This window comes from Puma concolor, chromosome C1, assembly GCF_028749965.1.
Source record: "Puma concolor isolate L17-30 chromosome C1, mPumCon1.1.hap2, whole genome shotgun sequence".
NCBI classification, from domain to species: domain Eukaryota; kingdom Metazoa; phylum Chordata; class Mammalia; order Carnivora; family Felidae; genus Puma; species Puma concolor.
Window position 1 is genome coordinate 7,143,948 of NC_141674.1, and position 24,418 is coordinate 7,168,365.

Here is a 24,418-nt window from a genome sequence, read left to right on the forward strand (position 1 = left end):
CGTCCTGGGGCCAGAAGCCCCGCCTCCCTGGCGGGGATCACGTGATCCCTTTCAAAGATGGCCGCCCTGTTGTTTTGATGAATAATACTTGGTGGGGCGAGGGGGTAAGAGTAGGGGTGGAGGGGTAGGAGGATTTACTCTTCCGTCCAGAGCATCGCGAGTCCCGTCCTCCCCCTCCCCCCTGCCCGGGCTCCGGCGTGGAGGCGGGGCGTGGCCGGCCTGCTTTGGGAGGGGAGGGGCTTCCCTCTTCAGTGCTGGGCTCTGCCTCGGCGGCTCTGGGGTCGCCTTACCTCGGGGCATCCGTTCTGCAGTCCAACAGTTCCCGCCAGGGGCAAAGGGTAGGAAGGAGAGCAGGATCTGCTGGAGGAAGCACACCTGCCGTGCCACCACCGCGAAGACACAGCAGGCTCAGGGCACGAGACGAGCTGGAGACCCGAGTCCCTGGTCCGGGTAACCTGGGAAGCAGAGGGCAATAGTGGCGCCTTAAGATAACCCTGTAGCAGCAGCAGTGGCGGCCAAAGGAGGCTCCTCGGGGCACAAGCGGCTGTAGGAGTCTCTGGGGCGATTGGAGTGACCGACGCCAGGGCGGTTCAGTGCCTCTCGTGTTCTTATTTTTTAACCTCTGACTATGCAATTCTGAAACCTCCCCCATTCGGGGGACCAGACAGCCCGATAGACACCTTCCACCCTCCTCCCGCCCTGGTCACAAGAACAGAAGGATCTCTCCCTAACGCCTTTCACCATTAAGAGAAAAGCGATGGAGGAGCTGAGCGCTGATGAGGTGAGGAGGTTGGGGGACACCTTGGGAGATTAGTTGGCAACTCTTTGGCGCTTTGGACAAGGAAGGTATTGCGCCAGTGGTGCCTGGCCTTTGGGCTTGGGGAAGGAATGGAGATGACATTTTCCAAGAATAACACGGGTCCCTGAGTGGGTCTCTGGTTGTGTTCTGTATTATCTTGCTCTCTTTCTTCATTCTGAACTCCATTTGCTTCTTTTCGAGGCTTTTAGGGCCTGAAGAAGAGGAGAGCACATCGAGGCGTTTATTCTTTTCCTCGGGGTGTTTAGGCAAGAAAGGCTACATTTACATCAAGTTAATGTGTGCGTGCACGCGCGCCTCACTGCAGAGATTTAAAAAAATAATTTTGGGTGGAATTAGAATGTCTGGGTGTGTGTGTTTTTAAAGGCAGTATTTGAAATCCCAGGTATGTGTGGCTGTTGCATTGCATAAGTTGATTAAACAGACGTCTGTGTTTGGGGGTGGCCTACAGACAGATTCTTTGGTATTTAACAAAATATACATCTAAAAAGCTCAGTGAATTCCAGTTAAATTCTGCAATTTAACAGGTACTAGTGACCTCTGGCACACTTCTCTTTCATTCTGCCTTTCTCCAGTTTTTGGCCCTTTCTAACTTGTGTTCTGTGCAGGAAGCAAATGGAAGGAAATGACTTTTAAACTCCCATTATCATTTCTGGAAGGAGTCTTACAGATCCCTTTCTTGATGTTTTAGAGATCATTTCATAAGGTTGTCCTAAAAACGGTGGCAATTAGGGTACCAGGAATTTTCTGCGATCCTACTGACTTCGATCCCTTCCTTTTTACAAATTGGGAGCTTCCCCTTCAGGATCCCTGCTGGCCTCCCTCTCTTCAGCATACCTCCTCGTTTCTTTCACTAGTTCATATAACACTTTCCTACAGTGAAAGTAGCTATCCGTCAGGTTGGCTGTGCTATAAAACATACATGCTTTAGTTTCAGCTAGCGTAGTCAATATATTTAGTTAGGGACTACAGTTCTCCAGGGATGCAGCATGCAAGAGGTGAGTTCAAGTGTCGGCTAGGAACGAAAACAAATAATTTTGTGGGTCATGCTCCTTGGCTGTTTGGAAAGTCAGGATGGCTCATTCTGTGTTACTGACTCTATTTTCTCAAATACGTCAGGAATGTAATCGTAACTAAAATTAGAAGAATATTGAACAGTTTCCTTCCTTGGGGTGGTAACTCTCAAGAGATCCCTTAGAGGCACTCTGTTTTAGGTAATTTTTACCACCCCTCCCGTGTCCCCTTTCTTTGACATCAGTGTTAATGGGTAATGTCTCTTAAGGCAAAAAGTTTATGTTTTTAGTAGTCCTTTGCTTCCCAAAATTATTTTTTTCGTGACGTTCTCTAAACCGTCATACTGGAGATTTCACCAAGAAATTGTTTTCAAACAAATGAAGCACCGTATAATCTGAATGGTGGTACTTCACTTTACCCAGTTCTTGAGGAAGTTGTAACTTTTTTGCGACCACAGAGGAACAAATGTAATCATTGTGGGAGGAGATCAGAAAAGCATTTTTCAGGTTCAAAAGAATATTGAAATAAATGTGAAAACTTAAATTTACTAATATTAAATCAACATAAAGTTATATTCGACAGTTAGGTGGCCTGAACGCAGAGGAACCGTTCGGTAGCTGTTAATATACTCTCAGTGGAAGCTAGAACAAAGTTTTTTGGGGAAAAAAAATCTTAAGTTTCTTTTTTGTTGTTGTTGTTAATCCATTTCCTTAATTCTGGGATTAAGTGAACAATGTCTCAAGACATTTCCAGAATTTTTGCCTTGTATTGTTATTCTCTTGGTGGAAACTCTTGTCACAGATATGATAGGGGACATTCATTTGAATGTTAGAGAGTATAGAAAGTAATACATTCATATTGCTGAAAATTCAAACATACATCTCAGGGTGAAAACAGGTAAGACAGTGATCTTTCAGGCTAAATTAGGAAATCAGGTAAGGCAGAGTTTTATCTCTTAACAAAATGGAAATGTGTGAGAATACGGTCTCTGGAAAATAGAGGTTGATATAACCAGCCTGGAAGCTTCAGATTTTACATTATGTGTACTTTCTGGTCCCTCTCATAGATCAGCTGGAATTCTTACCCTTTTCTTCTCTTGTGCTAAGTACAGCCTGTCTTTAACTTCCTTGCTGTTTATTGTTTATGTAGCACATTACAGTGAGTTCACTGCTCTATGGAGTAGATCCATGACTAAGTTCATTCCCTTCAGGAACCTACATTCCAAGGCTTCACTATTTACATTACATTCCGTATGTACACTACTCAGACTTGTTTTCTATTTGCCAAGATGATGCTATGAGTAGGACAGGGCAGGTATTGTAAACTGTGTTCAACTATAGTGATGAAGTTGCGTTGAGATGATTTGCTTTTTCCTTTTCTTTCATTCTTTTTTTTTGGGGGGGGTTGCTAAACCTTCTTTATGACCTAGTTCATCTTCAAGATGGCTGGCTGGGATAGTTAGGGTGTGGTCAAGGTTTTGGAAGAGGGGTAAATAAGTCTTCCTTCCGAAATGCAGAATATGTGACCGTGCACTTTTTAGCAGTGTTCTTTGGGTGGAAAGGGACCGGCGTTTATTAACAGCCTTAGAAGCCTGCTCAGTGCCAGGCACTTGACAGACACTGTCTCATTAAATAAAACAGTGTGACCAAGGGGCGCTCGGGTGGCTCAGTCCCTTAAGTGTCCCACTCTTGATCTCGGCTCAGGTCATGATCTCGTGGTTCGTGAGTTCAGACCCCCGTTCTGTCAGTGCAGAGCCTGCTTGGGATTCTGTCTCTGTCTCTCTCTCCCTGGCTCTCTTTCTCAAAAAACAGAAACAAAACAAAGCCGTGCCATCAAGCAGTCCTTACCTTTTCCTTATTTTACAGGTGAGGTAGCTGAGATTTAGGTTAACTGACTTGTCCGTAGTGACCTGGCTTCGAAGGTGACAGAGTTGGAATTCGGACCCGAGGTGCCCGATCTGAAAGCTCTTTCTGCTACATTTTATTGCCTAACAACAGGCAATAAAGTCACTGCAGCTTCCATACACGTATCCTACTGACATGCTTGATCTACGTAGTTTTTCTGTAGAAGTGTTGTTTTTCATGAATGCATTCATGAGGTGATCGAGTTGATAGTCTTTTTGGTACTGACTCTTTTTATCACGCACCTCCAAAATGGTTCACTCAGGAAACATTTTTTTTTTTTTTAAAGATGCCGTGTATTCCCAGAGATGCATTAGGTATGTTAGGAAAGAAAACAAGACAGTCGTTTTTCTGGAAGAAATTATGATTTAACTGGGGGATGGGGATGGAGGTAGAGATAAGTAGGAATCCAGCAGTTACAGTGCAGGGCGCTAAGTACTGGTGTGGAGGGATGCACAAGGCGTCAAGAAAAACAAGAAGGGACCCCTGCTAGGGCAGTGTAGTAGTGAAGACTTTCAGGATAAGGTGATGCTGAAGGCTGAGCAGTGGTTGCCAGGCAATGGCAGGGAGACTGGGGAGCCCAGGAAAAAAGTGAGCAGTAGTGGGACTGGGGACAGGAGTTTGCTGGGGGGGGGGGGGGGGGGGAGGGGGGGCGCGTGGTTGCAGGTGGCCCAGCACCAGATCTTGGAGGGTTTTCAGAAGTACCTAGGAGTTTGAACTTCCGCAGTAAGACTGCAAGAAGCCTTTGAGAAATGGTAAGAGGTTAGAAGGATACCTGGCAAGGGGTGTAAAAGTGGGTTGGAAGAAGGTGGCTGCAGGCCGGGGGCCAGACGAGGAGGCTGGTGTCGCTGTCTAGCAGCGAGGAGTGGGAGTCGAAGGGAGGCATTGGCAGTGGGAGTGGAGGAGGGCAGACCCCAGAAATGCTGAGGAGCTAAGTTAACGCACTTGGAGTTGCAGTGATCGGATTGATAGAAAGGAGGCGGGGGTGGGGGAGGAGAGAAGAAGTCGATTCCTTGGTTTCTGGCTTGAGAGAAGGATGGATGGGGGGGGGGGGGGGGGAGGGGGCCTGAGGAATTCCAGACAAGGAGCAAACAGGTATTTGGACCATTGAAAGATGAGTCAACACAGAGAGACCCCCACCCCGGCCTTTCTACTCTGACATCTCTGTCTCTGATCTTTTCTTTCTTTGTACCAGGCCTCAGAACCTAAGCTTACTTTTCCCCCACGATAGATCATTGCTGCCACTCACTTTATAATGAGGATTCTTCCTCAAGCCTGGGAGGAAAGTGGGATGTAGCCTCCCGGGTCCCTTCTCCACTCTTTTTGTTCATCTTAATCAAGGGACAGAGAATGGTTATGATATCAGCTAACATTAATTCAGTGCTTAATATGTGCTAAGCACTTAACCTGCTCAGCAAGGTTGGTAATGTCACCCCATTTTACAGATAAGAAAGTTGAGACTAGTAGAAATTCAGTAACTTGCTGAAAAACATAGAGCTAGGAAGTGGCAGAACCCTGGATTTCTAATCCAGGGTCTGATTCCAGCATTCTTTTTTTTTTTTTTTTTTTTTTTAATGTTTATTCATTTATTTTTGAGAAATAGAGTACAATAGCCGTGGAGGGACAGAGAGAGAGAGGGAGACAGAGAATCCAAAGCGGGCGCTGTCAGCACAAAGCCCGACGCAGGGCTCGAACCCATGAACCACGAGTTCATGACCTGAGCCCAAGACAGACGCTTAACTGACTGAGCCACCCAGGCGCCCCCTGATTCCAGAGTTCCCAATTCCTTTACTAAACTACTTCCAACACAGAAATAATCTGAGCAAGTTTGTAATCTTTACAGCATTTTAACTGTCCCTTTTGAGTTATTGCCCCAGTTATTGCTAAGAGTGGAGCTCGTCAAAATGCCCCTGTGTTCTCGTAGGGGAAGAAGACAGAAAGACTTCTGATGGGAGGCTCTTGGGTCTTCGGGCCTTTGCTTGGTACAGAGTGCATTTTCCCACAAGGTGCTTACAGTATGTCTAGGTGGAGGTGTCTTCCCGAAAGCAGCTCATTGAACCATATTTACTGTTTACTTGCCGCGTGGTAGACACCACAGGGGCCCTGCCTGGATGGAACTTCCTTCCGGTGGGAGGAAACATCATAGACAGCTGGTTCCACAGGGGATGTCATTTGGTGATGAGCCTATGAAGAGAAACCAAATGGGCGAAAGGGGTGGAGAGTAGTGGGGATGTGGAGCGTGTGCAGTTTTAGGAGGTGGCTTTTGAATAGAAATCTTAGGGATGACATGGGGCTCTTGGGCGGCTCAGTCGGTTGAGCGTTCGACTCCGGCTCAGGTCATGATCTCCCTGTTCCCGAGTTTGGGCCCCACGTCGGGCTCTGCGCTGCCAGCTCAGAGCCTGGAGCCTGCTTTGGATTCAGTGTCTCCCTCTCTCTCTCTGCCCTTCCCTCGCTAACACTCTGTCTCAAAAATAAATAAACATTTAAAAAGTTAAAAAAAAAAATTTTAGGGATGATAGGGAGCCATCTGGGGGGGAGAGTGTTCCCAGTTACAAGGAACGGCAGGAACCAGGGGGGCACATCCTTGGTCTGCTCCCAGCACGGCAAGGAGGCACAGTGTGGCTGGAGCCTGCTGAGCTAGGGCCCGGTAGCAGAAGTCGTCAGTCATTCTAACAGCATAAATTTGAGTTCTTACACGTGGGGCTGAGTCAACCGTGAGATGCCCTCCCTACCCCCTTTTTGTTCCCCTTGACGTTTTAACGTCTTTGAAACTGGGATGCTTCTTCTGATGGTATGACCTGTGTCGGCCAGGTGGCAGGTGTGACACAGTCGTCATTTCCTGTTTATGTGCAAACCTGGTCGTGCCTGTTTATGTTACTGCCCCTTCAGTTGAGTGCTATGGGTGTTAAATTTAGTTGCCATTTTAAATGCCTTCCCCAAACTCACACTTTGATCAGCAGTAAAAGCAAATGTTACTTTGTATGCAGAGAGGAATGGCAACATCTGTGGGGTGTCAATACAGGAGTAAAGAAAATGTTTGCTGTGGGAGGAATGACCACCATCCTGTGTTTAATTGCAGAGCCCCAACCAAGGGCTAGGGAGCTTTAGAGAGGCAGCAGCCCATAGGTTTGTGAAACTGTGCCACATTTTGAAGTTGAACGTACAGTGAGAAGGATTGCCTTGCACACCTGGGCAGTGCAGCTGAAGGTCGGAGACCCTGCACCTCCCTCTGAAAGAAATTTCAAAGCAATGGGAGGCTGGTGCAACTGTTTACGACTCTGTCCCGGTCTGTTGTTAAGTCATTTTGTCGTGGTTTAATGGGCAGTATTTTTTTTTCTTGGCGGTGCAAAAAATAATAGTGCAGCTTACAATCAGTGACGTCTTAAATCTGGTGGAATATGATATATGCCCAGTATTGCTCTAGAACATGAGGATATACACAGTGAAAAATATAGGCAGAATTCCCTGCCTTCATGGGTCTTACATTATAACTTAGGGTTTTTTTTTTTTTTTTTTTTACTTTATTTAATTAAAAAAAAATTTTTTTTTTCACGTTTATTTATTTTTGAGACAGAGACAGAGCATGAACGGGGGAGAGTCAGAGAGAGAGAGGGAGACACAGAATCTGAAACAGGCTCCAGGCTCTGCGTTGTCAGCATAGAGCCTGACGCGGGGCTTGAACTCACGAACCTCGAGATCATGACCTGAGCCGAAGTCAGACGCTTAACCGACTGAGCCACCCAGGCGCCCCTAATTTTATTTTTTTAAACTAATCTCTGTGTCCATTGTGGGGCTAGAACTCATGACCCCGAGATCAGGAGTTACATGCTCCACCAACTGAGCCAACCAGGTGCTTCATTCTGATTTATATTTTATTTTTTTTATTTATTAAAAATATATATATTTATTTAAAAAAGCAAATATTGGGGCGCCTGGGTGGCGCAGTCGGTTAAGTGTCCGACTTCAGCCAGGTCACGATCTCACGGTCTGTGAGTTCGAGCCCCGCGTCGGGCTCTGGGCTGATGGCTCAGAGCCTGGAGCCTGTTTCCGATTCTGTGTCTCCCTCTCTCTCTGCCCCTCCCCCATTCATGCTCTGTCTCTCTCTGTCCCAAAAATAAATAAACGTTGAAAAAAAAAATTTTTAAAAAAGCAAATATTTGTTATTTAAATTTTTTTTAACATTTATTTATTTTTGAGAGACAGAGACAGAGAACAAGCAGGGGAGGAACAGAGAGAGAAGGAGACACAGCATCCAAAGCAGGCTCCAGGTTCTGAGCTGTCAACTCAGAGCTTGACACAGGGCTCGAACCCATGAACTATGAGATCATGACCTGAGCAGAAGTCAGTTGCTTAACTGACTGAGCCACCCAGGCGCCCCAAATATTTGTTATTTAAAAAAAAATATGTATGATTTTTAGAGAGAGAGAGCACACATGAGCAGGAGAGGGGCAGAAGGGGAGAGAGAATCTTAAGCAGGTGACTTGGGGCTTGATCCCATGACTCTGGGATCACGACTTAAGCCAAATCAAGAGTCAGACGGCTCAACCTGGGTGACTGAGCCAGCCACCCGGGTGCCCCTGATTTATGTTTTAAAAGAATTGTATGCTGGTTTTTTTGTTTTTTTGTTTTTTTTTTTAGTGTTTATTTTTGAGAGAGACAGAGACAGAATGCGAGTGGGTTAGGGGCAGAGAGAGAGGGAGACACAGAATCCGAAACAGGCTCCAGGCTCAGAGCTGTCAGCACAGAGCCCGATGTGGGGCTTGAACTCACAAACCGCAAGATCATGACCTGAGCCGAAGTTGGACGCTTAGCCAACTGAGCCACCCAGGCACCCTGGAATCGTATGCTGATAAGTGCATTGACATAGAGAGAAAATGGAAACAGAGAGAAAATTGGGCCATCACAGGAATCCCAGGACAGGGTGAGTGTGAAGAAGTGGCTTGTCACATATCTTGTGGGTGGAGCCCCTAGAACTGAGTGATGGGGTGGACGTGGGGCGTGAGAGCAGAGTCGAGAGTGGCCGGGTGAGTCAGGATATCATTGGGCAGACCGTTGTAACAGAGACCTGAAATGGCAGCTTTGTACACCAGATCGATGTTTATTTCTCTCCAAATGGGAGTCTGGGGAGGAGGCCGGGGCTGCTGAGGCAGCTTTATGTTCATTAGTGGCCCAGGTGCCTACTGTCTCATTGTACCAATTTGCCTAACATAGGGTTCCATCTTTTGGTCTGTGCGTGTGTGCATCCTAGCAGAGGGAAGAGGAGAGGGGCATGGAGTCCTATTCCTTCTCTTGAATGGCACAGCTTGGAAGCTACACGATCACTTCTGCTCAGCCTCCCCCACCGCCCATTGGCCACAGCTCCTTGCTGGGAAGTGAGAAATACAGGTTCTACTGGGTAGCTGTGTGTTCACCTAAAAGTTCTCTTATGTTAGAAGGGGAGAACAGTGCAGGCCATTCTTTCCAGACCCTTCTTCCCAAGTCTTGAACACACACACACTGCACCTTTCCAAAGGAGGCAGCCCTCAGTAAGCTTCTGAGCCCAGAACCTCTGGCTGGTTCATATACAGTCCAAGAACCTTTAGATTGAATACAAGATGTCTACTGCCTCCCCTCACCCCCCCAGTTATGGACTCTGATTGAGTCGGTTCGGATGATGGAAATAAAACTCCAGTTCAGAAACGGGAAGCGCGGGAAGTACGGACCCTTCACCGGTTCATAGCCATTGTTAGCTCTTGGCAGGCCACGTTGTGAGGACTTCTGCCTTGGCAGTGGTAGGAGTTCCTGACTGCCCATTTAGCAGCCCTTGGTCTGCTCTCTTGGAGGAACTCCCTTGTCCCTTGCCCTCTGTGGTGGTTTTTCAATATGTGTTTTCCTCTGGGGACAGGTCATTGGAGAACGTCCCCTTCCTGGGGATGAACAGTTTCTCCTGCTTGTTTCCTGCTGGGTACTGAAGGAGTTGGCTTTTTCAACCTGATTTAGCCCCCGAATTACCAGACTGAGTAGATTTTGACTGTAGGCCGTAGACATACCTTAGGCAGACCCATATTCCCTTTTATCTCTGCATGCAGATCAGCAACTTGTAGCTTGAATCTGTCTCATTCTTGTGGGACTTCTTGCTTAGAAAGTGGCAAGAAGCCAATAAGCACCCAAATTGTGAATTGTTCGACCAGTTTCCCTAGAATTATCAGCCATATTGGCATGCAGCCGATTTTCGAAGGTGTCACAGGTTTTACCAAATATTTTGTTGTGCTCTACTAAGAGTTACCAACCTCCTATCCTGCAATATCTGTGCCCTTGCTGACCTCCAAGCCATTGCCACATATTTATAGTCTATTTAGGTTGATTACTTCCAGATTCCAAATTCTGTGCCTTAGTTAGGATATTGGTTTGGCTGCTGCAGCCCAGAGATCCAAAATAATAATGGCTTAAACAAGATAGAAGCTTATTTTTCTGTCAAGTAAAAATCTGAGTAGGTGGTTGAAAAGCTGGTTTAGTAATTTCATGATTACTAGGGAGCCAGACTCATTTTGTTTTGTACTCTGTCGTCCTCAGTTGATGCTTCTGGCTCGTAGTCCAGTATGGCGGCTCCAGCATCTACGCGCATGTCTGCATTCCAGTACTTGGGGACTAAAGGGGGAAAGAGCGTGTTCCTATCCCTTAAGGACGTCATCCCAAAGTATCACACGTGACTGCTTATACCTTCTTGGCCAGAACTTAGTCACGTGGCCACAACCAAATGTAGGCTGAATGTGTAATTAGGAGGCAACTAGCAATCTCTACCATAGTCATATCAAGAATCTTAACCTACACAGCTTGAAAAATGGGGTTGTTGTGTACTGAAATGAGGAAAATTGAAAGAAGATTGGAGGGAGAAACTAAGTTATGTTTCAGTCCTATTATGATTTTATTGTTTATCAGTTTTCCACGTAGAGATGTTAAGTTGCTTGTTGACGTATGTTGGGTTTGCAGCCCAAGAAGGAGGTTGGAGTTGGGGATACCAATCAGGATGTGTCCGTATTAAAATCAGGAGAATGGACAGATTACCTGGGGAGTGAACATAAATGGAGAAGAGAGGAGGTGAGAGGGCTGAGCCTTGAGCTCCTCCAGCATTTAGAGGTGGGGAGGAGATAAACGGGACCCGGAAAAGGACTGATGGGGGACAGCCCCTGAGGTCGGAGGAAGGTCAAGAGAGCATGCAGTCCTGGCATCCAGGAGAAGAGGGGAGTGTTCAACTCTGTGTAATGTCAATAAAGTAAGTTAGTGGAGGACCAGACCTTGACGATAGGATTTGGCAACGTGGAGGTCATTGGTGACTTTGACAGGACCAGTTTCATTGCTGGTGAATAGGTTCAAGAGGGAATGGGAGAATGGGAGGAGAGAATAGAGAGCTCAAGAGTGAGGCATAGGCAGGGCTGAGGAGCCCTGTATAGATGGTAGACGTCATGGGTTTAAGAAGTGGGAAGAAAATATTTGGTGAGCCTATCTTTAAAAATTTTATCTTTGGGGCGCCTGGGTGGCTCGGTTGGTTGGGCGACCAACTTCAGCTCAGGTCATGATCTCGCAGTTTGAGAGTTCGAGCCCCGCGTCAGGCTCTGTGCTGACAGCTCAGAGCCTGGAGCCTGCTTTGGATTCTGTGTCTGCCCCCGCCCCTCCCCTGCTCACGCTCTGGGTCTCTCTGTCTCTCAATAATAAATAAATGTTAAAATTTTTTTTTTTTAATTTTATCTTTTACCGTTCTTGGTTATAATCACCGATCGCTTTATTTACTCAGTGTTTACTCAGTTCCTTTCCCTGAAGTAGGAAGTGGAGGCACAGAGGTGAGATTTTGTGTATTATCCCTAGCAGGGTGTTTCGGACCTGAAGAGTTTCACATATCAATCTTGAACCGTAATCAGAGGAACACTAGATCGTATTATAGTTAATTTTTAAAAGCTTTAATAAAAAAATAAGAGTGGCAGATATGTAGATGGTAAAATATTGTTAATTCCCTTTGTTTACTTTCAACAAGTATAGGTGGGATATTTACTAGATACTGAGGGACACACAAGTAGAGATACCGCCTCGAATATGATTAAGACCCAGTCTTTTGCTTCAGCGAGCTCACACTCCAGTGGGGAGACAGGGACACAGGCAGCTAGAGTTCAAGTGCTCCTGTAGATATTTACGGAAAGGGACTGCCGTCAGGGGGCACTTACTGCTGACTGGGGAAAGTCAGAGTGAGAAGCTCTGGGAGGAAGGATCGAGTTAGGCTTTAGCGATGGTCAGGAATTTTGACATTGAGAAAATTCTGTGGTGAGGATACATGTTTCAGTTGTTTCTTACTCTGGGCAAACTCTGTGAAAATTCATTCTTTTGAAATCGATTGTAGACATTATTAGAACCACTGAGGAAACACTGGAGATGGTGAAAAATCGGATAGGGCTGGGTATTTGCTGATCTGAAAGGTTTTACAATGTATCAGACATAGCCAGATATGCCCCCCCACCCCCCAAGCCCTCTGCACCACTGCGAGTCAGCAGAAGCTGGAGGAGGAGGACCCGGGGAGAAGCAGGGAGAACAGAAAAAGGTGTTTCATGAAACTCTCTTCTCTCCGGACACTAATCACACTGCGCTGGAATTGTCTGTTGGCCCAGCCAACCAACTATTGCAACATAAGCTCCTGACTGCCCTTCACTGTTTTTTATCCAGCTCTCAGCACAGGGCTTGGCACAAAGTGGCCCGCAATAAATATTTGTCCAATGCAGGAATTGAATACAAGCTGTCTTTTCGTGACTCCCATTTCTCGTGTCGTAATCGTTTTTTGTTGCTGCCGCGTGAAATTGCGTTAGCTAAAGGGAGGCACTCGGAAGAAACCTTATCGACAGAATGTCATTCAGAGTCAGAGAAACGTGGGTTTTAAGCAAACCCACCAATTGGATGATGCTGGGCAAAGTACCTTCTGAGCCTCAGCTCTTTCAGCTGGTGAAGCTGGGGTGTGAATTCCTATCTCATGGCACTGTGCTTCACATTAATTGCAGCCATATGTAAAGTCTAGCACACTGCCCTGGGCAGAGTAGGTTCCTGGGACATATCAGTTCTCTCTCTTGGAGTCAGATTGAACCGTACATAATTAGAACTTCAGTTGGTGCCCATATAACAATCTAACAAACCCTTTGCATGCACAGCATACCTCCTGAGATACCGCAGGGTTCACTCCAGACCACTCTAATAGAGCAGATATCAGAATAAAGCAAGTCACGTGCGTTTTTTGGTTTCCCCGTGCATATAAAATTACGTTTACACTTTACTGTAGTCTGCTAGGTGTGTAATAGCATTAAATGTATATTTATATGTATGTAAATGTAGCATAAAGATGTATCACCTTAATGTAAAAATACCTTATCGCTAAAAAAATGCTCACCATCATTTGAGCTCTCAGTGAGTCATAATCACCGCTCATGGCTCCCCATAACAACTATAACAATAACGAAATGTTTGAAATGGTGCGAGGATTACCAAAATGTGACACAGAGAGGCAAAGTGAGCAAATGCTGTTGGAAAAATGACACCGAGAGACTTGCTCGATGCAGGGTTGCCACAAACCACCAATTTGTAAAAACGTCGTGTCTGCAAAGTGCAGAGAAGCGGGAGTGCAGGAAAGCGAGGTATGCCTGTAAGAATGCCAAGAACGTAACAGGCAGCACGTTACTGGCTACTCTTAGCGCACAGGCCCTGGCTTGTGTGAAAGGTTGGGTTGGAATTTTCTCCCTCTACCCCTTACACTTCCTGAAGTCTCTCCTCACTCAGTATTAAGCGATTCTATTGTCACCTGTCGGGCCTTCTCCTCCCTTTTCCTAGAATCTGGAGTGATCAGGTGGCCTCAAGGTCCTGGGGGTGAAGGTGGAGCCAGGAGGTTTGAAAGCAGGGGGGTGCTGTGCAGACAGGACCTGAGAAGTCTCGGGAGGAAACGTCACATACCAGACGTAAGAAATAAAACCCGAGGTGATGCAGTCTACCCAAACCAGATGACTGACTTTGTCTTCTGAAGGGCCTGCTGGTCCTGCAGGGCTGGGGAGGTGGTGGGGAGGAATCTCTGAATTGGATGTCATCGTGTTAACTGCTCACCAGCTGCTGTATCTTTTCATCTTGTCTAATTCTTTGAAGACAGTAGTCAGGCTGAGAAGAGAGGTGTCCTTTGAGTCCTGGCATTAAGAAGTGCTGGGCCTTGACTTAGCTTTCTTTTTCTTCTTTTTTTAAAATGTTTATTTCTTTATTTAGAGCGCAAGCGGGGGGTGGGCAGAGAGAGAGGGAGAGAGAGAATCCCAAGCAGGCTCCACTCTGTCAGCGCAGAACCTGATGCGGGGCTTGAACTCGGGAACCGCGAGATCAGGACCTGAGCGAAAATCGAGAGTCGGACACTTAACCGACTGAGCGCCCCTTAATTAGCTTTCTAATTAAACCCTGTGAAATGTATCCAGTGCACATTGTTCCTTTGTGCTCTGTCGGTGTTAGGTATAGATTCTAGACGTGTACTAGTGTCATGGTAATTTAATTAGTTAAATGTTCTGACTAAATGAGATAGCGCTTTGTTTTCATGGGCCTTTTTGGGAGCCAAGCTCCTAGGATTTCCAGGCGGATCATAGTGAGTACCTATAATCTGCCAGGCATTCTTCTAGAATCATATCAGGTCAGGGTCTTCTGTCAGATCTGTGTCTATACTTGTCACCAGGGCGGACGTCACGGGCATGTGACCTACAGTTAGATGGTTTAAGGCATACTTGGCTTCATGCTTCGCCTGCTGCTGTCTCGGAATTCTTAATACATTTTTTTTTTTAATGTTTATTTATTTTTGAGACAGAGAGAGACAGAGCATGAACGGGGGAGGGTCAGAGAGAGGGAGACACAGAAGCGGAAACAAGCTCCAGGCTCTGAGCTGTCAGCACAGGGCCCGACGCGGGGCTCGAACTCACGGACCGCGAGATCATGACCTGAGCCGAAGTTGGCCCCTTAACTGACTGAGCCACCCAGGCGCCCCGTAATTCTTAATACATTTTGAGCAAGATGCCCTGTGTTTTCATTTGACACCAGGCCGGTTCTGTAGCTGGTCCTGCTCTGTTGTGGCTTTCTCTGTGCAGGTGGATATATGTCTGGGAAGAGTCTGACTCGGTCCCAAGATTATAGAAGACCATATGAAAACTCAACAAACAGAGATGTTCACGTCCTTATGGGGAAAATGTTAGTATGTGTCTGACTGTAGTGCGATGTCATTAATAGCGTTTCTTGAGATGCTAAACAATTTTCTACGTATATGTGATTTGGAATCTTTGGATAACTTATTTCACTTCATCCAACAGATTCACTTTTTTAAGAATCAAGATTTTTGATACATACCCAGTATGGTATGTATTTTGGTCATACTTTTATAGTAGAAACACTTCTTTTTGGAACTATGAATTGTTTTAAAACTAAAACTGTATGGGGTGCCTGGCAGGCTCAGTTAGTAGAGTGTGTGACTTTTGATCTCAGTGTCGTGAGTTCAAGCTCCAGTTGGGGTGTGGAGCCTACTTAAAAAAAAAAAAGGAAAAAAACCCCCAAACCCTGCAACTCATGTTGCTTTTAACATTTAAAAAATTTTAAATAAAAAAAGATGTCATCCAGAGCCTAGTGTTTTAAAATGTTAGTGTTTCTTTGTAAATACTTAATCTGTGCTGGCCAGTCAGGTAATATGACTGACCAAAAATAATCATGTACAGATGATCAGTTTTCAGAAATAATAAAGTACATTTCATGTTAGAACTAGAAAAGTTCTGTATGATATGGATGGCCTAATGGGGAAAACCTATTTCTGAGAAAGAAATGAAAATTGGTGGAAAATTTAAAAATATCTAGCAACCTTTGTAATCAATTCAGTAGAACTTTCTATGTGTGATTTGATTTACTCATAAAATTGTCCTGTTTAGGGTAGTGAATGATATGAACAACCAGAAAAAAGCAGACAGTAAATTTTTTTTTTGAGACCAGATGATGGGAAAAAAATGCTAAAAATTAAAGAAAATCCCCAACAGCCACTTTTTCCATATTGTATATAGATCTGCCAGTGGAATTTACCCTTTGGTTTTGGCGATAATTGTTTTGTGGGCCAGTTAAAAAAAAATCATAGCCCCCGTTGAGCTTTGAACACCAGTTACGTATAGTCGATATTTAGATTATCGTTTATGGCATTTTTGTCTTAGGATGCTAACGTGTCACAGCCTGTGTATGTTTGTGTTTGATGAATAATGATTAATGAATGAACCTTTTCCTTTTACATTAGTTAATCTTTTACTTATGATAAGTACAGATCAGATATCATTTCCGTGGAGTATCATCAAAAGAAGTGCCACATTGTTTTTTTTTTTCTCCCTCCAGGACAACTTGGGGCAGGTGAGGGGGTCATCTGGAAGGGCTCTGGTTTGTTCATTTGTTTTTGCTTTGTACAGACGTCCTCACGTTCAAGAAAGTTTGGTGAATTGTGGTCTAGGGTAATGTGAATAAAGCAGTCTTTTGCCCTGAGATCTTACGATTAGAATGGGTTATGAGTGGGAGAATTTTAAGTGAATGCCATGTGGCAGAAAATGCTCGTAGAGGTGTCCCATGGGATACCTCTTCATCTTTTTTGTGTGATGTTGTTACCTATAGTGACAAGCACATTCACCTATCCTGGGACAAGAGGGTTCTGTGAAAATGTGACTTTTTAAATTTTATTTATTTATTTATTTAAGAAATTAAAAAAAAATTTTTGTTATTTTAAGTAGGCTCCATACCCAATGTGGGGCTTGAACTCATGACTCTCAGATCAAGAGTCGCAGGCTCCACTGACTGAGCCAGCTAGGCCTCCCCATCATTTCTTTCTTTTCTTTTTAAATTTTTTTTAACATTTATTTATTTTTGAGAGAGACAGAGCGTGAGCAGAGGGAGAGGGAGACACAGAATCCGAAGCAGGCTCCAGGCTCCGAACTGTCAGCACAGAGCCTGACGCGGGGCTCGAACTCATGAATGGTGAGATCATGGCCTGAGCCGAAGTCGGACACTTAACTGCCTGAGCCAGCCACGTGCTCCATCATTTCTGATTTTAAAAAGGGCTTGTTAGCATTGGCAGGGGGCTGATGCATAACCTGCAGGAGGAAGTTAACACGAACAGTCCACGCTAGGAAGGAAATCTTTATTCACACCAAGAACTTGATGGACACGTAGGGGCCAGATGAGTATTTTTCTCTCCCCGAAAGAGCACGCTTTCTTGGACACGGTTGTATATAGATCTTCTGGAACACCGGCTTTAGGATTCAGGGTGCGTGTGAATATAGAGCTTTGGTAGAGATTAGAGGAAACGCGTGAATCCTTTTCCAGAAGAATTTACACTTGGGTTTCAGCAATCGTTATTTTGTGAGTCGATTTAAGAAACTTTCCTTATACCTGGGTTTTAAACAATTCTGTAAAAATGTTTAATGCTGTCTGTTTCACTTGGTCCCTTTCAGGGACTAGAATCCGTTTTATGGAATAGTGTCAGAAGTAGCTGCCACTTGGTCTTGTCGGTTTAACCAGGTGGGATCAAAGGTGAGGGTGGGGCCCAGACCATCTCTTTCTATCACTTGGGATCTTTTTGGTGAGGGCATAACATTGTAGTTGCAAGAATCATTTAAAAATTTTTTTTAAGTTTATTTATTTATTTTGAAAGAGCAAACGGGATAGGGGTAGAGAGAGAGAGAGAGACGGAGAGAGAGAATCCCAAGCAGGCTCCATGCTGCCAGCGCAGCCATGAGCCATCCAGGCGCCCCAAGAATCATTTTTTATAAAAACTGAATCTAATTAAAACAGTCCTACTCTCAGGATGTTTCTCTGCTGTATAACACTGGCAGACTCAGGCTCCTGGTCCTAATAGTTTCTCCTGGGGCCAGTTTCACAATCATGTAATAGATCTGATGCTGATTTTTAGTAGCTGTGCTAGAATTCATACTGTTTGGGTGAGACAGAGCCCCAAGCCCAAGGAAAACAGTGTCTGGGCCTAAGGTGGAAAAGAGCAAAGTGGTGGAGAAAACTTGGAGGCTAAAGTTACATAAAAAAAGTAATAGCTGTTTACTGTGTGTCAGGTGGACACTTGTTATTCGTCCAATAAATATTTACTGAGCACTGTCTGTATTAGGCATTGTTACTGGGGAGGCGGCAGGATGTGGTTCATCAAGTCTCTTCCCTCTTGGAGCTAACTTCCTGCTTGGGGGAGACAGACTGTAGACTGATAAAAAGATACCGATTCAGGTGGTATGTTACATTACCTTTATCTCTGATGATTCTTGCGAGGTAAGTAATATTTATGTCATCACCTTCTTCTAAATGAGGAAGCCAAGGCTGAGAGAGGTAACACAGCTACAAAGGGGTACGGCGAGTATCGTGACCAGAGCCAGCCACGGGAGAGCTCATCGCGTAGGAGACTTCATGAAGATGGGGCCACAGAGTAGCATTTCCATCATCCACTGCTTGGTTCTTCGTTTTACTCTCAAGTGGAATGTTTATTTAAAAAAAAATTGTTCTGGGGCGCCCGGGTGGCTCAGTCGGTTGAGCATCCGACTTCGGCTCAGGTCATGATCTCATAGTTCGTGAGTTCGAGTCCTGCGTCGGGCTCTGTGCTGACAGCTCAGAGCCTGGAGCCTACTTCAGAGTCTGTGTCTCCTCTCTCTCTGCCCCTCCCCTGCTCATGCTCTGTGTCTCTCTGTCTCTCAATAATAAATAAACGTTAAAAAAAATTAAAAAAAAATTGTTCTAATGGCAATTGTTGATGAAGAGTCCAGAATAAGGCTTTATTCCTATGAGCTATTATCCTAATTTGAGCTAATAATATTTTCAGCATTACAGGTGACTCGGGAAAGTACTTTCGGTAATCAGGCAGGTTATGTCTTTGGTTCTCAGCCCGCCTACTTAATGTTTTCCATATTATTGATCAGGCAGAAAGTATTGCTATTAATGGTTGTTGCAGTTTAGCAAACTTGTAATGGAAACTATATAATCACCGGATTACATTAGAGAATTAGAAGGGCCACAACCTTTTCTTCCCTCTAAGAAAATACAGTTTACGGTCTGTTTCTGATAGCTATTTCTTTGGTTCTGTTGCAGCCAAGGCGGTAGGAGATCTTGTGTATTTTGCGTATTTTGCTAGTAATTGCTGGAACTTGGCCTTCACAAGAATTTTGTGCTTTATTTTTGAGAGCTTTCTTCAGCCAGGCGGAGGAAGTGAGGTAACTTGCCTCGTCCGCCTTCCTTTCTCAGGGAGAGGAAGCGTGGCCGGCGGTATGCCGGTGAAGAGAGGCGCGGGAGTACAGGGAGGACTGTCAGAAGCATGTAGGGCGACCCTGAAACGGTCCCATCCAAACCAGGACTCTTCTGAGAAGGAGAATTAGACGGGAGCCCCCAGAGTTCCTCTGCCCCATGCGACACTTTGGGGCTGGTGAGAAGCATTTGGGCCAAAGCACTATTTGCCTCACAAAGGTTTTGACTTGCGGGTTGGTCCCGGACCTGGTCATACTATCCTTTGGAGAAGAGAGGTGCTACAGCAGTTAGGCGCTTTGTGCTTGGAGTCAACATCGTTTGAGCTGGGTGAGTAATGTGGGAAGGGAGGCAGATGACTGGAAAACTGAGGTTCGCAGACGACGCGGTGCTCCCGTACGTACTCTTCTCTTTCCACCGTGCCCTGCGTGTCCTGTGACAGTTCTCAGCTGACTGGGGGGCTCGGTCCTTCATTGGTCAGCCTGGGCAAGGGGATCTGGGCCGTCAGATCCACGTGTGTCAGCACTTACGGGGCTCACTGGCAGGAAAGTGACCAGTGGCCTGTTCCTCTCCTCTGATGTCTCCCTTTCGTGCTTTGCTATTAGAGGTAGGATTAGAGTTCTGTCAGTTCGACAATTAAATCTACTTTAGGTTCATTGTATCAAGAGGCAAAAATAAAAAGGAAAATCGGAAACAGAAGGTAAAAACAAAGTCTTTGTTCAGAATCTCACCATCCAAGGGTACTTTTTTCTTCTAGGTTACGGTTTATTTTTTTCCAATTAATTAATTAATTGGCACACAGAGCGAGTGGGGTAGGGGCACAGAGAGTGGGGAGAGCGAGAGCGAGAGCGAGAGAGAATCCCAGGCAGGCTCCATGCTGTCAGCGCACAGCCCGACATGGGGCTTGAACGCACAAACCATGAGATTGTGACCTGAGCCAAAAATTAAGAGTTCGGTGCTTAACCAACTGAGCCACCCAGGCACCCCTAAGCTAAATCTTCTAATGTGATTTTTTTTTCCTCTTAGGATCACAGGTTTGTAGGACTTGAAAAGCTTTTAGAAATCTTTGTAGTCTACCTTCTTCATTTAAATTGATTTTTTTTTCTGACTATAAATTCAGCAGCATAAATTTGCTGAATTCTGTATGATTCTTTGTGAGAAGACTTCTAGAATCAAGAATTAAGGGAAGAGAAAGACTTACCTATAATCCTGTTATCCAGAGGTAATCATTGTTAATTTTTTGGCCTATTACTTCATGGACTTCTGTTATTTTCTCTGTGTGTTTTTAAAACACAGAATTCAACTGAGTAAATTTAAAGATCAAGTTGGCTCTATTCAATGAATCATGAATAGGGTAACACCCCATCTAGCAGATGGAAAGGAGTTCCCAAGAGCCGAACCCAATGGGAGACTTTTCTGGGCAGAAGGGGGTTAAGGAACAAAGACAGAGTGGAGTACCTCATCTTTCCTTGGGAGCCAGAGGGGTCTGTCAGGCAGATCATCACCTCACTAGGGCTGTCAGGAAATTCCAGATTTACTGCTTTAAGATCACGTTTCTGGGAGAGGTTGAAACTGATGTCAGGTGAGGCATTAAGTCTTGGTTTGCTGTGGTGGGGCTTGGCACAAGTGACTCCAACTCCTGTTGTCTTTTTTTTTTTAACTGCCTGTATTTATATTTGCGTGGCCCCTGGGTGGCTCACTTGGTTAAGCATCTGGCTCTTGATTTCTCCTCCGGTCACGATCTCACGGTTTGTGAGATCGAGCCCGGCGTCGGGCTCTGTGCTCACAGTGCGGAGCCTGCTTGGGATTCTCTCTCTCTCTGTCCCTCCCCTGCTCATGTATGCATGTGTGCAAATGGACACCTGCAGACATACTCTCTCTCTCCAAATAAATAGACATTAAGAAAATAAATAAACTGCGTGTGTTTGACATACGCTATTGTCCCTTGCTCCTGTTTCTCTGCTTTTCCTGAAGCCCTGCCTCCCTGAGCATTACAAGCTCTCCGTCTTTCAGGACTCAGCTGATGTGTCACCTTCCCCTAGAACCTTTTCCTCAACACCCCATGTTCCTGCGGGCCCCACTCTGGTTTGGCTTTGCGTTAGAGCAATCTGCTTTTGTGTCTGTTTCCCCTGCTAGATTGACAGCAGAGAATAAGTCACATTCATTTTTAATTTCCAAAGCCCATTTATTTCTGCCTGAAACATTGGGGCTTGGTTAAAGTTTGTGGAATCGATGAATAAATCATTAGAATCCTATTGTATGCAGTTTTATATATTGCATTTTAACTTAACATGGCATTATAAGCATTTTCTTGTATGCTTAGAAATTAAAACATCATTTTTAATGGCTACAGGGTTTTCCATCATTAGATGTACTGATTGTTTCCCTAAATGTAGAAAATTCAGGTAGTTCTCCGTTCGTTCGTCCATTCTTTTTTAAAAAATGTTTATTTTTGAGACAGAGGCAGAGTGCGAGTGGGGGAGGGGCAGAGAGACAGGGAGATACAGAATCCGAAGGAGGCTCCAGGCTCTGAGCTGTCAGCACAGAGCCCGACGTGGGGCTTGAAACCACGAACCGTGAGATCATGACCTGAGCCAAAGTTGGACGCTTAACTGACTGAGCCACCCAGGCGTCCCTCTTTCTTTTCTTTCTTTCTTTCGTAATATTTTATTTATTTTGGAGAGAGAGGGAGGGAGCACAAGCTGGGGAGGGGCAGAGAGAGAGGGAGGCAGAGGATCCAAAGTAGGCTCTGCACTGTCAGCTCACAGCTTGATGCAGGGCTTGAACTCATGAATCGTGAGATCGTGACCTGAGCCAAAGTTGGATGCTTAACCACTTGAGCTACCCAGACACCCCAGTTTTGTTTTGTTTTTTTAATTTTTGTAACGTTTATTTTTGAGAGAGAGAGAGAGAGAGAGAGAGAGACAGAGTGTGAATGGGGGAGGGGCAGAGAGAGGGAGACACAGAATACGAAGTAGGCTCTAGGCTCTGAGCTGTCAGCACAGGGGCCAATGCGGGGCTTGAACCCACGAACCACAAGATCATGACCTGAGCTGAAATCAGACACTTAACCAACTGAGCCATCCAGGCTCCCCGCCAGTTTTTTATTTTTTTCATTTTTATTTTTTGTTTAATGTAAACTCTACTCGCAACATGGAGCTCAAACTCACAACCCTGGGATCAAGAGTCATATTGTCTACTGACTGAGCCAGCCAGGCAGCCCTCTTTTCTAATATTATACATGATTTTGTGATGAAGTTTTGTATGTGAATCTTTATCTCATTTTCTGATCATTTCCCTAAGATTTCCGGAAGCAGAATTACTGGATCAAAGGATGTGATCGTCTTGAAGGAGTTTTCTGGAATATAGCCAGATTGCTTTCTAGAAGAGGGGTAGGGCTCCTACCTCAGTGTCCAGGGTGCTGGGTTGGGTTTTGGAGGGCTAGCTTTTTCGCCGTCACCTTTTTGTGATCCAGTGTCATTTTCTGAAGGTACAGAGGTGCTGGCATAGTGCGGCACATTTGGGGGGGGCTCCATCTGAGTTTTGGGTCGGATTAGGGTAAGAAATAGGCCTTGAGGAAATAAAAAATAATCGGAAGGAAAATGGAATGTAAGTGGGCACAGGTGTTGGTGGACTATTTTTCTTCGTATGTTAATTATACCACAGAATGATTGACTTTGATCTTTCACTTCCCCTCTTTTTCTTTTTTTAAAGTATTTACTAATCTTTTCTAATGCAGTACTTAACATGACAAGCTACCATTTTGGGGGGCCTGTTCTTGAAAAGCATTGTTTTTTTGGCTTTTTGGTTTTTTTGGCGTGCCAGAAACACTCATAATGATAGCAATAGTAGCTAATGTCTTCAACACCTACGATGTGCTAAACGCTTTCCGTGGGTGATGGCTGTTTAACCCTATAAAGTGAAGGTACGGTCACTGTTCTCATTTTATCTGTAGACAAGGAAGGTGATACTCAGTCACTTGCCCAGGGTCACAGAGCTATTGCTTGATGTAGGTTCAGCGCTCCCTACCTGCCTGACCATGTCCAGAAAACAGGAGTCTTGCTTAAGGAAGGAAGGAAGGAAGTCTTGAGCAGCTAGAGGTGTCTAGGAAGACACAAGGTGTGTGTCTTTGCCCTTCCACAGCCCTCCAGACTGTTCTGCTGCCCTCCAGGGCTGTTAGAAGAACCCACCCCCCAACCCCCACGTGGCTGAAGGGACAGCCCCTCCTCATTCCCTGCAGGTGACATCATTGTCTTCTGCTTTTCAAAAGAAACGGTTGTGGTCAGGCACTTCTGGCCTCTCGCCTTTCCCTCCCTACTTCATTGTCACGGAAATCTTCCTAATAAAAACAGTAATTGTGGTCGTGGTAGAGGGGAAATGTTTATGGGGTGCTGACCCCTGTTCTCAGTGCTTGATTTGTATCTCTGCTCTGGAGGGCACCGTCTCCCTCTCCCTCCGTGCTCTGTCCTGTCCTGTCTTGCCCTGTGCCTGGCTTTCTTGGTAATCATTTCCATCTTCGGCCTTCCTTCTCTACTCCCTTTTGATGCAGAAGATCTCCAGTCCACACCGGTGGCAAAAACAGCAAGATGCCACCTCTGGTCCTGCTTTCCCCTCTAGCTGTCACTTGATCCCTGTTGTCCCCTTTCACAGACCAGACCCTTAGGAGAGTGGATCTCCTCCCCCCGCCCTCATTTTTAGGGGCCTCCCTCCTTGTGCTTTTTTGGGAGGCTTTTCCCTTCACTGCTGCATCCAAACTACTCATGCTAAGATTGCCAGATGCTGGGGCACTTTTCTGAACATGTTGGTTAACTTGTCTTCGGCTTTTGACCCTGGCAATCACTCTGTTTCGGAAAGTGTTTTCCTTTGGATGCCATGGGTATACTGCTTCCTTGCTTCCCTTCTTACTTTTCCCGTCACCATTGCAGGCTGCTCTTTCCTGATACACCTTAAATGATGTTTTTCAGGATTCTGGTCTTTTTTTTTTTTTTTTTTAATGTTTATTTATTTATTTTTGAGAGAGAGCGCACGAGTGTGCACGCATAAGCAAGAGAGGGGTAGAGAGAGAAGGAGACAGAATCCTAAGCAGGTTTTGTGCTGTCAGCGCAGAGCCCTATGCAGGGCTCGAACCCATGAGCCGTGAGATCATGACCTGTGCCAAAGTCAGACACTTAACCGTCTGAGCCACTCAGGCATCTCAGGATTCTGTTCTTGATTTTCCTTTCGTTTCCCACCTTCCAGGTGCATTTATTGAATAAATGAATGAATGGATGAATGAATGAATATCATGTTCGGGGGCATTCCTTTTATTTATTCTCCAGGTACTTATTTAGCACCTCCTGTGGGCCATGCTTCATTCAGAAGTACTCAGGAGATGGATGTGAACTAGAAAGCAAAGTGCTGCCCTCTTGGCATC

The 24,418-nt window shown here is 45.3% G+C and overlaps 1 protein-coding gene across 3 annotated transcripts in view; it reads left to right on the forward strand.

Moving 5' to 3' along the window:
• The first annotated feature begins 63 nt into the window (after nt 1–63).
• The window catches only part of UBE4B (ubiquitination factor E4B), a 123,556-nt gene continuing 99,201 nt past the window's right edge, over nt 64–24,418 (forward strand). Inside the window, exon 1 of one of the 3 annotated variants that reach the window (XM_086715625.1) lies at nt 64–781. In XM_086715625.1, coding sequence (XP_086571751.1) covers nt 758–781 — 24 coding nt within the window. In that variant the 5' untranslated portion in view covers nt 64–757. The remainder of the gene's footprint in view (nt 782–24,418) is intronic. The other 2 variants (XM_025912758.2, XM_086715626.1) reach the window with 2 other exon arrangements.